The sequence below is a fragment of the Parus major genome, chromosome 1A (assembly GCF_001522545.3).
Source record: "Parus major isolate Abel chromosome 1A, Parus_major1.1, whole genome shotgun sequence".
Classification (NCBI taxonomy): domain Eukaryota; kingdom Metazoa; phylum Chordata; class Aves; order Passeriformes; family Paridae; genus Parus; species Parus major.
In genome coordinates this window covers 48,629-64,448 of record NC_031773.1, presented here as the reverse complement: position 1 = coordinate 64,448, position 15,820 = coordinate 48,629, and the positions used below count along the sequence as shown (strand labels likewise).

The following is a 15,820-nucleotide window of genomic DNA, read 5'->3' as shown; positions in this document are numbered from 1 at the left end:
ATAAAAATGTGACATAAAAATGTGACATAAAAATGTGACATAAAAATGTGACATAAAAATGTGACATAAAAATGTGACATAAAAATGTGACATAATAAAATAAAATACAATAAAATATAATAAAAGGGGTGAAGTCACAGGAGGATTTTTGTTCCCAGAGTGATTCAATCCCTTTGCACACTGAGCAGGAAGGAGGAAATGATGGAATGGTTTGGATTTTTGGGAATCTGAAGGATCCTCCAGAGGGACAGGGACACCTCCCACTCTCCCAGGCTGCTCCAATGTCCAACCTGGCCTTGGATGGATCCAAAACCAAAATGTTCACTGCAAATGTTTGGAAAAATGAGACAAATGTTTGGAAAAACAGCCAGAGCACAAACCTCTGATCCTTTCCACCAAATATTCCTGGTTTGGGGTGAGATCCAAGTACTGCACCAGGGCGTTGAGGGTCGGGATGAGCGGAGCTTTCACCAGGGCTGCCTGTTTGAGGCTGCTGATGCTGGCTTCTGCAACACAAAACCCCTCACATCAAATACAGGGAAACTGAGACAAGTGGGAGAAATCAAAGTCAAAATTAAAGGGGTTTTTTTTAAGCACTTTGCAATGGTAGATTTTGAGGAAACATTTTAAGAAGAACCCAAAAAGAGGGTTTTTTTTTAAATTTAATTAAAGGGTAGCACATCAAATCTACTGCTCACTTCATCTGAAACTGCAGGAGAAGCAGCTGCTACAGAATCCCAACCTGGCATGAAAAACACAACTCCATTTCATCAGAATTTTTTTAAAAATTGATTTTTTTAAAGTTTTAAAAATTTTTAAAGAACCCAGTTTTTTCAGGATTTGTGGTGATTTGAAGGAAGAACCTGGAAAAGCACACAGCAGTGGAGACAATGAGATTTTTGGGAGCACAATTTACAGCATCTGTCTTTAAAATCCTTTCTGACTGATTAATAATTATTATTAATGATAATTTGAGCTGTAAAATTAAATTTATTGGGGAAATAAGAAAGAGGTATTTAAAACTTTTACCCAAGTGCCCAAGCATTGATATTTATAGAAGTATTATAAAAAACCTTCCCAGCTTAACGAAATGCAGGAGGTGGAACAAAGACAACACCAAAAGAGAGCAGAAATGGAATAAAAATATTTCCCAGATTTAATTTATGTAAAACCCATTCCAAGGGAATTCCCAGGCTGCTGATCCTACCTCCAATCTGCAGTTCTGGACAGCCCATCCTCCTCAGCTGAGTGCTCACAGATTCCATCTCTTCCACAAGTGGCACCAGAATGGTGTCATTGATCCACTAGGAAGAAAAAAGGGGAAAATTCCAGCTCAGAAGCAACAGGAATGTTTAATAAATCCCTCAGCTTAAACCCTACAATCATCCCCACCACCACCACAGAGCAGCTGAACTGAAACACTGATGCCAATCAAGGAGGGAAATAATTTAATTTGATTTAATTTAATTATCAAGCCAGGCAGAATTTAAGTGATCCTTTAACAGCCTCTGAAAAGGCAGAAAATTCAATGTACAGGAGTTGGGAAAACCCATCTGTATCAGGTAAAGCTTTTCTGGACTATGAGGAAAGGGGATTACAAATCACAGCCCTCCAAGCACGAACTGATGGATCCAGTTCCTCTCCTGTTTGTCCCAGGGTATCAGGGAGATGCTAAATTTGTGGGATTTGTGTGTGACAGACCACCCCAACTCTCAGACACTGCAACCCTTCCCATCTCAGGCACATGGAGGAATTTTCCCACTGCACTTGGAATTCCTCAGAGAGGGACTTACATTCCTGAATTTCGCTGTCCAGGAATCCATGTGATCCAGGAGCTGCCGGTTCATTGTCACCCGTGCCCAAACCTATGGAAAGGTTTATTAAATCCATAAGAAAACCTCACAGAACACAGAGTTTTTGGTGTCTGTGACAATTCCTGCTGCTTGCAAAAGGAAGGGGCCAGCTGAAAGCTGGAGGACTTTTTCCCCCCACATTCCTGGCCTGGCTCAAATCCAAACTTTTCCACAAAGGTATGTTTAATAATCCCATTTTTCCCTCTTCACCGTTTTTTCCTGTGGAATTTACCTCTTCTGCAGCCTGTTTGGAGCTCAGATCAGCCTCATCCTTGTGAGCAGAAGGAGCCTGGGACCTGCAGGCCAGCTGATACTGGAACTTCCTCAGGATCTGTGCATGGTCTGCCATAGACCGGCTGTAGTTCCAAAAGGTTGGGCTGCTGGAGGGAGAGCTGGAATCTGAGCTTCCTGAAAAGATTAATTCATTAAGAAGTTAACTTTAATAATTGCCAAGTGATTCTGGAACAAACAGCACAGGGACAACAGGTCAGTGTGAGTGAATACACTGAAATCACTCTGCAGAAAGACTGGATTCACCCTTATCTTGACTGTCCCCATCCAGGACAAAACTTTACTGGGTGTTGTTCATCCCCTTTATCCTTATCTTGATTGTCCCAATCCAGGAGAAAAATCTACTGGATTCAGCCCCTTTATCTGAAACCACCTGGACAAAATCCCCCTCTTATCAAGGTGATCTTATCTCAGTGCATTACAGGAAACAATGGCTACAGAGATAATCCATCAGCATTCCCATGCTTAGATCCTGTTCTAAGGAATAACTGGAGAAGGAGAAACAATGGGGTTCTACCTCCAGCCCCAACTCCTCACTAGGAGCAGGTCCTTTGCCAGGCTCACAGGTGATCCATAAATGGCCTTTTTTTCCTGGTACTTCTCCCATCACAAAAGCCAAACACCTCTTCCCTTCCAAGCTTTTCCCACCAAATTCCTCGATTTACCTAACTGAACTCGGTGCTGTTTCTCCTCCTCGTTCCTCAGGAAGGTGTCCAGAGATTTGACATCTGTTATACAGTCATCTTTGTAGGTGGAATTGTTGTACAGAATGGGGGAGAATCGGTAGTGAGACCTTATCCCACCACTGTCCACAGGCCCCACGCTCATGGAATAGGGAGATCCATTGGGAGAGTGGCTGAAGCTGGAAACCTTGGGAAAAAACAAAACAAAAACAAAATTAATTTTTTTTTTTTCCTCTTTTACAAGGCTCAAGCCGTGCCCTTAGGATTTTCCCTGCTCATTACCTTGCTGTAGCTGCTGCTGGGTGAGTAAGTGCCAGAGGGGCTGTGAGAAGGGCTGGTCCCTGCCAGAGCCTGCAGCTGGGGGCTGTATCCACTCAGGCAGCTCCCAGAGAACTTGGGGCTGGAGCTGGGGGAGCGTGAGGGGCTGTAGCTCAGCACACACTGGCCCTGGATGGGAGGGGACGGCGTCAGGGACAGCACCCTCTTGGCTGCTGCCTCACGTGGAGGGGTGATTTGGACAGCTGCAAGGGAAGCACCAGCAGGGTTACAAGTGAGGATGCAACAGCCTCAAAATGTTCTTCTTTAAACACTGAATAATTGTGATTTAATGGTAAAAGGGACATTGAAAACCTGGTCCCTACAGAACTCGGATAAAACTGAGAGCTGTGACCTCCAACTGGGAGTAAATCCTGCTGGGGGGGTTCTCTAATATTCCATCAGCTCCTCCACCTTCCCACTGTTCTCATCTTTACCATGCTAATTGATGTCTCAATTATCTAAAACATAATTAGTTCCACCTCAAATGGCCATAAACCAAACAACACAGAGCCCAACTGCTGGCCCTGCACAGAACAACCCCAAACACCCAGCTCAGTTTAGAGCTCTTGTCAGAGGAGATAATTCAGAATAAAGAACCCAGAACAACAACAAAAAAACACGAAAAAGATTAAAAAAAGGGTTTATTCCCCACCTGCCTTGCGCAGCCAGCCCATGATCTGCTGGCTGGGACTTGTGACCAAGCTGGTGGGTGCTGCAGTGTAGGTGAAGTACCTCCAGAAATCAAACAGGGCATTGAGGCTGAACAGGGCTGCCAGGGCAAATTCTGCAAGAAACACACCAGTTTCTGTCATGGTTTGAGCAAAAATTACATTATCTGCAAAACCAGCCTATATCTATTGAAAACAGGTCATTATTAGTGCTGCCAGTTTGGGGAAATATCTAAGATTTCTTCACTCTCTTAGGCAAGAAACATTAGAGGAAATTCTCCTCAGTGTTGAAATTAATTTATAGGTTTTCAAATTTAATTTTTAAAATGGGATTTTTATTTTCCAAAAAAGAAATCTCATGATTCTTGCTTCTTTCCATCCTGTTTGATGGAGTCTCCTCTGAAACCAGCTTGAATTGTTGTACAATACCACCCACACCCAGAGCACAACACGGCAGGAAAATAATTCTAAGGCTCTCTGAAGCCTTAATCCACACATTAAAAGAGATTTCATGCATTAAGTAAGTTCTTCCTGCCCTTTCAAGGCAGAGAAAAAGCTGTTATCACTCTTTATCTGCCACTAAAAAGATGGAATTCCAGCAGTTTCAAGCGAGATCATAGAAAGCAAAACAAAGTTTTTGATTAAAACTCAAACAGAAAAAAAAAACCACCTTAAAAATGCCCTCCCAGCAATAAAAATGAGTAAAAAACACTCCTGAAATTTGATTTAAATGCTGCAACGACTCACCAATGTACCAGAGTGGAAAGCAGGTGATGTTGTAATACGTGCTCAGAAGTTTCCCAGTCCTGAAAAGCAAAACAAAAAGGGAGAATTTAGCAGAAATTCCATCTTGGGGAATATTTAGAGCTCCACGTGGTGGAATCTTTGCTGGTTTAAATCAGATGGGACAATTAACTCACATTTCAGTGTAGATCATGCCTGCTATGGATAAATTGAGGAATCCCCAGGCCAGCACCACCTTCCTGGTCTCAGCCTGTTTCCTCATCTTCACAGCCAGGTCGATGAGGGAAGTGTCTGGACTCTTATTTGGTGTCATTGTCTGTAAGAACACAGGAAAAAGGCAAAATCTGTGAATTTTTACACAGCAGAAAGATCCTCAGCCAGTTTATGGAGGAACAGTGTCCATCTTCTCCCTCGTTTCTGAACAATAATATCCTTCAAAAGGAGGAGGGAAAGGTGCTGCCTCCTCCAGGCAAGACCGGTGTTTTTACCGGAAATTCTCACTTATTTATTTCAGTAGGTAACAGAGTGTTTTCTGTCATATGAAATGCCCAGTAAAACCTTATGCGAAGGAAATAACTCTGACACAGGCAGGCGACCCCCACATCTCCCCCCAAATCTCGATCCCTCCTCCATCCTCAAACTTCACCTTTCCCCCACCCCAAAACTCTCGTCTTCCTCACCACAAACCTCTTCGATCCTCACCACAAACTTCTCTGATCCCCTTCCCCAAATTTAACCTCTCCCTCTTCTCAAACTTCCCCGCCCCAAACCTCTGCTCCTCCCCCTCCTCAATCCTCACTTCTCCCCCTCATCACATTTCATCTCTCCGGACCTCACCGTCCTCCTCCTCAAACCTCTCCGCTCGCCCTCCCCGAATCTCCCTTCTCCCCACCCAACCTCCCTCTCCAAATTTCACCGCTCCACCTCCCCAAACCTCACCGTCCTCCTCCCAAACCTCCGCTCTTCCCCCTCCCCAGGTTTTACCTCACCTCTGCCCAGATCTGTCCCGCTGGCCCCTCAGGCCGGGCACTTTCTTCCCCTTTTCCCGCCGAGGCTCTCGGCTCCCCTCACGCCGCCGCGGCCTCGCGCTTTCTGCGCCTGCGCGGGCGCTCGCGCCGCGTCACCGCCAGCGCCGGGGGCGGGGCAAAGGGGGCGGGAGCTCGAGCTCCACTTTTGGCGGGAAGGGCGTGAGGGAGCCGCCATGTTGGGGGGGGCGAAGGAGCCCTCACGGGGACACGTTTTGCTCTCTTGTTTGTTTTTTTAATTTTTATAATTGTCTTTATAGCTAAATTGTTTAATTACACATTGCCATGTCAGACCAACATGTTGACACGGTCAAGTAAAATTTTAAGGGGTTTTATGTCTGTTTGCATGCTATGCAAGTGTAGTTTTGTATTTCTGCATAGGTGTAACTTTGTATTTCGGTGCGAGCACAGCTTCATATTTCAAGTGTTGCTGAAACCGTGGGGATAAATAAGACTTCTAACGTTATCTTTTAAAAAATGTTAGCAAGTCAGCTGTTTATTCCTGGCCAAAGTTCATGCGTGCAGCTGACAAAGTTCAGGCCTCCACATGAGCCCCAATACAAAACTTTTGTATATACATTCTAACAAGCAAATTAATGTTCATTGGCTCTAAATTGCATCATCCTCTTCATTAATTAGTATTGTGTTCCCTATTAATTTCCTCACTTTTTATATTGATTCCATCCAAATTATTTAGTAATTTTGTTATCTTTTTCTCATACATGGAGTCTCCAACCTTTCAGACCTTAATTTCCTCTAATTTTCTGGTTATTTCAATATCCTTGAAGGGCCATAAATTTAATATTCCATAAGCCCAGTCCTCAAATTCTGTGGGTCTGTTCATTGAAGTTTGTCAGGGTTAGTTTTAACACACTTAATCGATGATTTAGATAAAGTAATAATAAAGGTCTGTGGAGAAGCGCTGGTTAAAAGTGGGCGCTGCTCATAAATAATTGAAATAACCAATTAAAAATTAGTTAGAAAAGTTATATAATTTTCAACACGTGACTTCAAATTTTTGTTCAGGTGTAACTTCATATTTCTGCTCTGAAATGCTGTAAATGGAAAGAATTGTGTTTCTGAGGCTAACCCTTCAAATCTGAAGGTCTCAATTTCCTAATTTAAGGAAAATTGAGTTGGAAGCCAGGGTCATTACACTGCAGATTTTCCAGAAACATCAAAAATATGGGTTCTGCTTCTAAAATTAATTCTAAGTGTACAAATGGCAAACCACATACTGAAATCCCTACTCATTCTTTATCCAGGGCATTTCCAGGGTGGATTAAGGACATGGAGGCAATCCATTATTTACAGAAATAATAATTCCCTCATCAGTAATCCAAAATAAATTGGCGTTATAGCCAATTAACGCTGATTATCCAGGAGATGAGTTGCCAGTGGAGCCCTTTGCCATGGCACTGAAATATTTAAATCCAAAGGTGAAAAGTTTCTTGGATTTTTTGCCTAAAATTGATGGGAGAGGCTACAACACTGGATCTTGGTTTGCATCGTTTGAGGCACCAACAACAAAGGGTCTGGATTTTACAAAAATTGACCGACTCCACTGGAATTTAAGGATTTTTGGGGTTTTTCCAGTTGTTGTTGGGGGTTTGTGGGGGTCTCAGCACAGTGAAAATTTTTATCAACGCATCGATTTCAGGCAAGGAGAGGGTTTGTTTGGCTAAGGTTGATTTAACCTGGCGCTGTCTCGGGTGTCACCGGGGTGCTCCTGACTCACGGGGTGACTCCAAACCTCGGCAGGGCTGCATGCAGAGCACGTCCCACCCCGCAGGAGATCCCTGCCCGGCCTCACCCACACACCCTCCACCCACCCAGCTCTGCTGCAGCTCAGCCCAGTTGGTTTGGGGTTGGTTTGAGCTGCTTCAGGGGGGACTTGGTGACGTCTTGGGAGCTGTCCGAGGACCTGGACCTGCTCAGTGCCACCAGACCTGCTCTGCTGCTCTTGGTTGGATCCGTGGGGCTCTGCTGCTTGTGGTGAGCTCCCTTCTCCACCTGCCTTGCTGTGTCACCTTTGCCTTCCTGCCGCTCCCCTTCTGGACCCTGCCATCAACCCTGCCATCAACCCTGCCATCAACCCTGCCATCAACCCTGCTGATGTTTTCAGCCTCCTAAAATGGTTTGGGTGGGAAGGGACCTCAAAGCCCACCCAGTTCCACAGTCCCAGGCTGCTCCAAATCCCAATGTCCAGCCTGGCCTTGGGCATTCCAGGGATCCAGGGGCAGCCACAGCTGCTCTGGGAATTCCTTCCCCAGATCCCATCCATCCCTGCCCTCTGGCAGTGCAAGCCATTCCCTGTGTCCTGTCCCTCCAGGCCTTGTCCCCAGTCCCTCTCCAGCTCTCCTGGAGCCCCTCCAGGCTCTGGAATGTGCTGGAAGCTCTCCCTGGATCCTTCCCTTCTCCAGGGGAGCATTCCCAGCTCTCCCAGCCTGGTTTCAGAGCTGAGGGGCTCCAGCCCTGGAGCTCCTCTGGATTCACTCCAGTCTCATGGATGCTCAGCGTTTATCTCCAGACCCTTTAGGACCTCCTGGCTCCAGCGGGAGGTCAGTGCTGGGGGCCCTGCAGCCCCTCCAGGGGATGAGAGGTTTGGATTCAGATGCAGCTCCTGAAATGCAGTGGGTGGAGGCCCCAGGGGATGCCGATCAGGGCACTCACAGCCTGTTGGGACACTTCGGATCCTGACATCAGGTTTGGCAGGGTTTCCTGGCAGCCCTTAAATCCATGTGGGATGTAGAATGAGTAATGAAAGAAGCTCTAATTTTGCCCTAGATTAAATCCCTCTTTCCTGTTTTCCAAGAGTGACCCGTGGCAGGTGGTGTGGACAGACAGCTGATTCCTTCTGAAATATTGGAGTCTGGAAGCTACAGGTGGGATTTGACTCCCACCAGAGTTGCTGTAGCTCCAGGAGCAGGAAATTCCTGCGGTGGTTCCTGCCTCTTGGGATAAATTTTTGTTATTTGGTTTAAGTTGAGGGAGTGGAGATCTTTTTCCTCCAGGCACTGGGTTTGGTTAAACCTTAGAGATCAGAGCAGTTCTCCTGCTGCCCCCAAGACACAGCAGTTAGAAGATGACTCAATCCTACATCCCAAAACAGGAATAATCCCTGCCCGGGGCTGCCTTTGCTCCCAAAAACATGAGACAAAGGATTTGCTCGGAGCTGTGACCATGACAGGACACCTGTGGAGGAGCAGGGAGGGAGTGGAGGTGAGAGGAGGCTCCTCAGGGAGGAGTGAGTGATACAAACCGAGATCTTTATTAAAATTTCCTCTGGGAATTGTCAGGGAATTCCTTTCCTCCTTCTTCTGTGTTGGATTGAGCAGCTGAACATCTCCCCTCTGTCCCTTCTCCCCAGGAACCCCAGGTGTGACAGCAGGGTCAGCTCCTGCCTATCCCTCAAAAACCTCTTTATTTGAATAAACAACAACTTTATCCAGCAGCCCTGTGGGACAGCCACAGCTGGAGATTATTCCCAAAGCTCAGGCAGGAATCTGCCCTCCCACAACTACTCGAACACCCTTTGGAACAAGGAATGAACACAAGGAAGGAGCTGGCAGAGCTCGGTGGGATCTGGGACGAGTTCAGTTCATCCCTGTTTTCCTCTGTCCTGAAAAACTTGCGGAAGGACACGCACATTTTTGTGGTCGGAGCTTTGGGACCGACTCCTCCCCCGCTGCTTTGGATGTGTCAGTGGAAAATATTTCTTGTTTTTTTGGCGGTGAAATCGGCCCGGTGATTACCTTGAAGGCTCTGATAAATGTGAGAACTTGATCACATGGAGTGATAGGTTTTATCGGATGCGTTTCATCTGAAAAATAAAGCTGTGTATAAATTCCCCTTTGCCAGGCCCAGCTGAACTCGCAGCAAACATGAAGCTGATTTTGATCTTCGGTGCCCTCATGGGGGTTTCCCTGTGCCTGGAAACCTTCGTTGGGTGAGTTATGCTTTTGTGGAAAACATTTCATTTAGGGCTGGTTCTTGTTGATTTTCGTGCTCTCAACTCGACAAAATCTGCTTGGGGCACATTTTTTTGTTTTGTTTTTGTGATTGTTCTTGTTGCTTTGGTGTTTGAGGGAACATTTCTTTATTTTTATTTGGGTTGTGGAGTTGAGATCCTCAATTCCTGTTCATCCAAGGTTTGATTTTGGCTTGAGCTGAACCTCACTGCACACCAGAACCTGTCCTCAGATCAGAAAGATCACCATTTCCCCTTTTTTTACCCCAAAGTTTCTTATTTCTCCTTCAGCCTTTCAAATCCCGATTTCCAACCATTCAATTCTAAAGGTTTGTCTTTGTATCCCATTGTGAAAATTATCCCACGGGATATTTTCTCACAGCCTCACTGACCATGGAAGAGCCTTAATAATTAAAGATTATAAAATCTTTAATTAAAAATAAATTTAATTTAAAATAATTAAAGATTATAAAATGCAATAAATCCTGAGGTGCGCTAAATGAACACTAGATTCCAGTGAGAAAATCTGTGTATGAAGGTTTAAGGATAATAAAAAATAATATAAAGAATGTCCCAAAACTCAGGGATTTGTAAAGCCAGGAGGGGATAATTTGATCATTTCATCCTGAAGTGAATTCTCATTAATCCATTCCTCAGCAGTTGTGGTAAATTCTCAGCAAAATCCAACCCTGAGATAAAGTTTATGGCGATGGAGAATCCAATAATAAATTACTAATGTGGAAAAATTTAAGGTTCAAAGAGATCTTCCCCCTCTGCTGGCCAGGGAGAGGAAACTGGTGTAAACATGGTGTAAACGTGGTGTAAATGTGGTGTAAACAAGTCCATCTTCAGCAGCTGTAAATAAACACCCACGTCCACCCTTTTTACCTCATTTCCATCTTAAAAATGTTTCCAGTTGTGCAGTTTGTGCTCCCAGCTGGTGAGTTGATCGCTCCAGCCCGTGGAATGAGGCACTTCCAGAGGTTCATTCATCCCACCTGGAATGGTGGTGAAACAAATCCCAAATTTAGTGTTTTCTCCCCAAATATTCGATCCTTCCCCAACTCAACCGGAATATTATTTTCCCACTAGCTGCTGCCAGACAGGGTTGATCCTTTTGATTTAAAACTCATCCAAGTTGTCCTGGGTGACACGGAATCGACCGATTTAACACACAATTAACAATTTAACACACAATTAACAATTTAACACACAATTAACGGTGCCGGGAACAAACCGGATCACCCAGCCCTTTTCTGCTGATTTATTGCAGGCACCAAGTTCTCCGAATCAAGACCAGAAATGAGGAGGAAATCAAACAGCTGCAGCTTTTGGAATCGCTGGAACATCTGAAGGTGGGTCACGGCCACAGAGGAGTTTTGGGACATTTCACATGGAGGATTCACATCTCGTTCCCAACAGCTCAGGGTGTGAATCTCCATCTCATTTGGAAGGTTCCCATCACCCTGGAGCAGCTGCCATAAATAAATTGATTCTCTCTACACTTTGAATTTGATCTGCAAGTTCAAGTACCAGTTCAGGAGGGCAAGAATTGATTTTATTTTTTATTTTTTATTTTATTTTCCTGCTGGGTTTACATCGTGTTTGAATTGTTAGATCTTAATCTCAGTGTTGAAAAACTTGTTTTTCCAGTGGGAATGGCAATGTTTTGTCTCCCAGAGTTATGGAAGGAATTTATTAGTTGGTCTACACTGTGTTGAAACAGGAAAAACAGGCTGTAAAATTCCAGGTTAATACTGTTCTTATTGCCATTGGTGAGAATTTTTAAATTTAAAAATTCTTTTTTTAAAATCACTGTCTTAAAAATATTATATGGATAATTTAGAAGTTAAAATTTCTAAATTTAATTTCGAAATTAAATTCTAATTTTAGAAATTAAAATTATGGATAATTTAGACATTAATAGAAATTATAGATCCATATTTAGAAATATGGATAATTTTCGAAATTAAAATTATGGATAATTTATAAATTAATAATTTTAAATTAAAAATATTATATGGATAATTTAGAATATAAAATTTCTAAATTTAATTTTGAAATTAAATTCTAATTTTAAAAATTTAAATTATGGATAATTTAGACATTAATATAAATTATATATCCATATTTAGAAAGATGGATAATTTTAGAAATTAAATTATATGGATAATTTAGACATTAATAATGTAAAATAAAAATATTATATGGATAATTTAGAATTAAATTAAAACCAGCAATAGTTTAAGTCTGGAATATGGAGTTTTTCTTGAAATTGTTTCTAGTAAAAGGGAGAATAATAAAATAATCACCAGAGACAACTAAAATATCCTCTTGTTTTTATGACCAAAGCCTACAAGTCAATGAGAAAACTGACTCCAGTCCTTTGGTATTTATTATTTTATTTAGTTTATCACAAGAACTGATACAAGACTGTGGTGAAGCCACAGAGAACGGAGCATTCCAGGGCTCCTCCTGCTGATTTGGGAGAAATCAGCATTCCTGAAACTCTGCAAGAGCTGTTTGCACGATTCCTTCCCCAAACCAAATCCATTTGCCTTTTCCTCTCCAGCTGGATTTCTGGATCAATCCCTCTGCTCCCGCCCTCCCCGTGGATGTGAGAATTCCTGCTCTCAGTGTCCAGTCAGTGAAAGCCTTCCTGGAATCCCAGGGGATTGAATATTCCATCCTGATCGAGGACCTGCAGGTGGGCAGAGCCCATTTTTTACATCTTCTGGAAGCACCGATTCACAATTTGGCCTCTCTCCCGCTTTTCCATCCTCTGTTTTCCGTGGGATCCTCCCCTTCTTTCTGTAGGTTGTGGATTATTCCTCAAAGACCATCCATGGATCACTGTAGGCGCTCTCTGAGTAGTGACATGGATAAATCCACCCCTGAGGAATTCCAGGTGGACTTTTGGCCCAGGACATTTGGGAATTCCAACAGTGAAGCTCCTCATCGCTCACTGAACCCTGCTGAAAGTAGTTATGGATAAAAATCACCCACTTGGGCACTAATCTGACATTTCCTCACGAGCAGTAATCCCCAAAGAGCATCTGAACCAGCATCAACTCACTGCTTTTCCATTTATTTATCTTTTAGCAGCTGAAGCAGACACTTCTCACCATTTAAATGTTGTTTTAGGATGTTCTGGATAAAGAAAAGCAAGACATGGCCGAGAGTGCCCAAAGGCAGCGCAGCAGCAGCTTCGACTTTGGTGCTTACCACAGTCTGGATGAGGTGAGAACCTCAGGGGAAGAACATTCTGATTTTTTTCTGGTCTTTTTACATGCTCTCTTCAATTCAGCATTCCACGTTAGGATGTAAAATATCCTTGCAGGTTTTTTTCTGGCACGTGGGTTTGTTTTTTGCTGTATTAATTTTGATTAACGATCAGCCAGCGCTGATCAAAATTCCATAAACTTTCCTGCAGACTCTGTCAAAATCCATCCTTCAAAAGAAAGGGAAATAAAGGGATCTTGAAATTGGGAAATAAAGAAAAGGAAATAAAGAAGGAAATAAAGAACTTTTTGCCCAGAAAAGCTGTGGCTTCCCCATCCTTGGGAGTGTCCAAGGCCAGGTTGGAGCAACCTGGGATAGTGGAAAGTGTGGAATGGGATGGGATTTCCAACCTGAATCAGCCCACGGTTCTCTGGAAGGAGTGGAAGAACACATAAATATGATATTCCCGTCCTCAAATCTGACATTAATGTCCTCGTGACCTTTCCTTTCAGATTTATCAAGAACTCGACCATCTTGCATCCGAGTTCAGCTTCGTGGAGAAGATCCAGATCGGGGAATCCTACGAGAAGCGGCCTCTGTACGTCCTGAAGGTACGAGGGATATCGTGGAACGCATCCACAGGGACGAAGGACGGAGCATTCCTAAAATTCCCTGGCTGTTATGGGATGTCCTTGGCTGAGGGGTGTTGAAATGCTCCTGTTTGATTTCCCAGTTCAGCACCGGAGGCTCCAAGCGCCCGGCCATCTGGCTCGACGCCGGCATCCATTCCCGCGAGTGGGTCACCCAGGCCAGCGCCCTGTGGATCGCCAACAAGGTTCCTGTGGCAGGGATTCATCCCTGGCTTCTCCAGGGAATGATTCCTGCTGTTTCTGAGGGTGTCAGCCCTCTGTGGGTTCTGTTAATTCCCAAAAGCAGCTGGGGTTTCCCTGAGGAGGAAACTGGAAAATTCTTTCTTGTTAGAAAAGCTGAGTTTAGGCAGACAAAATGTCGTGGTTCAGGTGAAATTGTTACACAAATAACCAAAGATTTTTTTTTTTTGGAGATTATTTCTTTTTTTGAGATTATTTTTGCTGCTTTGTTCTGCTCACCCAGAAAAATCCAGTGGGATTGGTTTCTTTCCCCAAAATGCCCAGACTTCCAGCTCTCTACAAATGAGGATTTAAATCCTGCTGGATTTAATTTATATATTAATATATTTATTTAAAGATATATTATATTATGTTATGTTATATTATATTGTATTATATTATATTATACTATATTATATTATATTATACTATATTATACTATATGATAATTTAAATATATTATATATTAAATATATTATTATAGACAATATATTAAATTATATATTATTTATTAACATGTTTAATATATAATATATTAAAATAAATAAATAAATAAATATTAAATAAATATATTAAATAAATATATTAAATAAATATATTAAAATATATTAAAATATATATTAAATAAATATATTAAAAATATATTAAATAAATATATTAAAAATATATTAAATAAATATAAAACCATCTTCACTGCTCACTCCATGTATAACAAGGAACAGTTACAGCCAGCAGAAAATGGATATTCCTTTTTTCCCTACCCCAAAATCCAGCCTTTCCTCTGTCCCAAGCAATGAGGGAATGAATTTGGGAAGGAATGAATTTGGGAAGGAATGAATTTGGGAAGGAATGAATTTGGGAAGGAATGAATTCTCTGCTAAGCTCTGTCTCTGCCTAGATTGCCTCTGACTACGGAACAGACGCTTCCGTCACCTCCCTGCTGGACAAGATGGATCTTTTCCTGCTGCCAGTGGCCAACCCTGATGGATTTGTGTACACTCACACCTCGGTGGGTCAGCTCTGCCTGAGCTCTCTGATATTCCAGGCTTTTCCAGAGAAATAATCACCATGAGGGAGGTGGGCTCTGGAATTCTTAATGCCGTGAATTGGGCAGGAAAAATCTCCTCATTAACCCATCCTGACCCCCTGTAAACACCCCAGTTTTAGTAAATACATTTGATTTTTAACCCTTGGCCCATCTTGGCAGTCTGAAATACTCTCGGGGTTGTTCCTAGGGTCAGTCCCTCATGGACAGCAGCTCTTTCTGGGGAGCAGTTTTGGTGCCAGCACCCAGATTTGCTCCTTTCTGAGCGTTTCTCTGTTGTAGAATCGCATGTGGAGGAAAACCCGCTCCAAGATTCCCGGCAGCATCTGCGTGGGAGTTGATCCCAACAGGAACTGGGATGCAGGTTTTGGAGGTAGGGATGGAGCTTCTGGATTCTGGATCCTGTTACACAGAACCAGGATTATAAAGGGGATTAATCACCCTGAGCACAACATGAGGCAGCATGGTGGAATTACGGAATCGTGGAATCACAGAATGGTTTGGGTTGGAATATTTAATTTGATTTAATTTAAATTGATTTAATTTAATGGTTTGAGTGGAATATTTAATTCCACTCCCTGCAGTGGGCAAATCCACCTTCCACTATCCCAGACAATTCCAAGCTCCATTCAATCACTGAACAGGAATGGAGATCCCTGGGTTTTTGGGCAACCTCTTCTGGGTTGCACCACCTCAAAGTCCATCCCTTGAACAGCTCTGTCGCTGCTGTTTGAGCTTTTAGCAGCGTTTCAGGCCTGGCTTTAGGCTGTCCTTGGGAAAGCCCGGCTTTGTGGGCTCTGCCCTCCCAGGAATTCCACTCCTCACAGGTTCATTCCCTCCTTGCACCACCAGGTCCTGGAGCCAGTAACAAACCCTGCTCTGACTCCTACCACGGGCCCAGCGCCAACTCCGAGGTGGAAGTGAAATCTGTTGTGGACTTCATCAAGAATCATGGAAACTTCAAGGCCTTCCTGACCCTCCACAGTTATTCCCAGCTCCTGATGTACCCCTATGGATACAAATGCACCAGGCCAGACGATTATGCCGAGCTGGTGAGACAGAAGGACTTGGCTTTACCTTCTTTCTTCTTTCTTCTCTCTGCTCTCTTCTCTCTTTCTCCTCTCTCTTTCCT

The 15,820-nt window shown here is 43.4% G+C and overlaps 2 protein-coding genes across 3 annotated transcripts in view; one reads left to right on the top strand and one right to left on the bottom strand.

Annotated features, from left to right (window-relative positions):
- Window positions 1-5,664, bottom strand: part of TMEM209 (transmembrane protein 209) — a 10,006-nt gene extending 4,342 nt beyond the window's left edge. The window contains exons 1-10 of one of the 2 annotated variants that reach the window (XM_015627624.3): window positions 5,547-5,664; window positions 4,734-4,873; window positions 4,561-4,619; window positions 3,798-3,929; window positions 3,110-3,348; window positions 2,810-3,014; window positions 2,086-2,261; window positions 1,794-1,865; window positions 1,208-1,304; window positions 381-506 (exon numbers count right to left, since the gene is read on the bottom strand). In XM_015627624.3, coding sequence (XP_015483110.1) covers window positions 381-506; window positions 1,208-1,304; window positions 1,794-1,865; window positions 2,086-2,261; window positions 2,810-3,014; window positions 3,110-3,348; window positions 3,798-3,929; window positions 4,561-4,619; window positions 4,734-4,870 — 1,243 coding nt within the window. In that variant the 5' untranslated portion in view covers window positions 4,871-4,873; window positions 5,547-5,664. Of the gene's footprint in view, window positions 1-380; window positions 507-1,207; window positions 1,305-1,793; window positions 1,866-2,085; window positions 2,262-2,809; window positions 3,015-3,109; window positions 3,349-3,797; window positions 3,930-4,560; window positions 4,620-4,733; window positions 4,874-5,541 lie in introns of both variants that reach the window. The other variant, XM_015627625.3, reaches the window with a different exon arrangement.
- A 3,779-nt stretch (window positions 5,665-9,443) lies between these two features.
- The window catches only part of CPA2 (carboxypeptidase A2), an 8,438-nt gene continuing 2,061 nt past the window's right edge, over window positions 9,444-15,820 (top strand). The window contains exons 1-9 of the mRNA XM_015627627.1: window positions 9,444-9,531; window positions 10,826-10,907; window positions 12,125-12,259; window positions 12,697-12,792; window positions 13,287-13,385; window positions 13,508-13,609; window positions 14,542-14,652; window positions 14,971-15,061; window positions 15,541-15,740. Of these exons, the coding sequence (XP_015483113.1) occupies window positions 9,467-9,531; window positions 10,826-10,907; window positions 12,125-12,259; window positions 12,697-12,792; window positions 13,287-13,385; window positions 13,508-13,609; window positions 14,542-14,652; window positions 14,971-15,061; window positions 15,541-15,740 (981 nt within the window). The 5' untranslated portion in view covers window positions 9,444-9,466. The remainder of the gene's footprint in view (window positions 9,532-10,825; window positions 10,908-12,124; window positions 12,260-12,696; window positions 12,793-13,286; window positions 13,386-13,507; window positions 13,610-14,541; window positions 14,653-14,970; window positions 15,062-15,540; window positions 15,741-15,820) is intronic.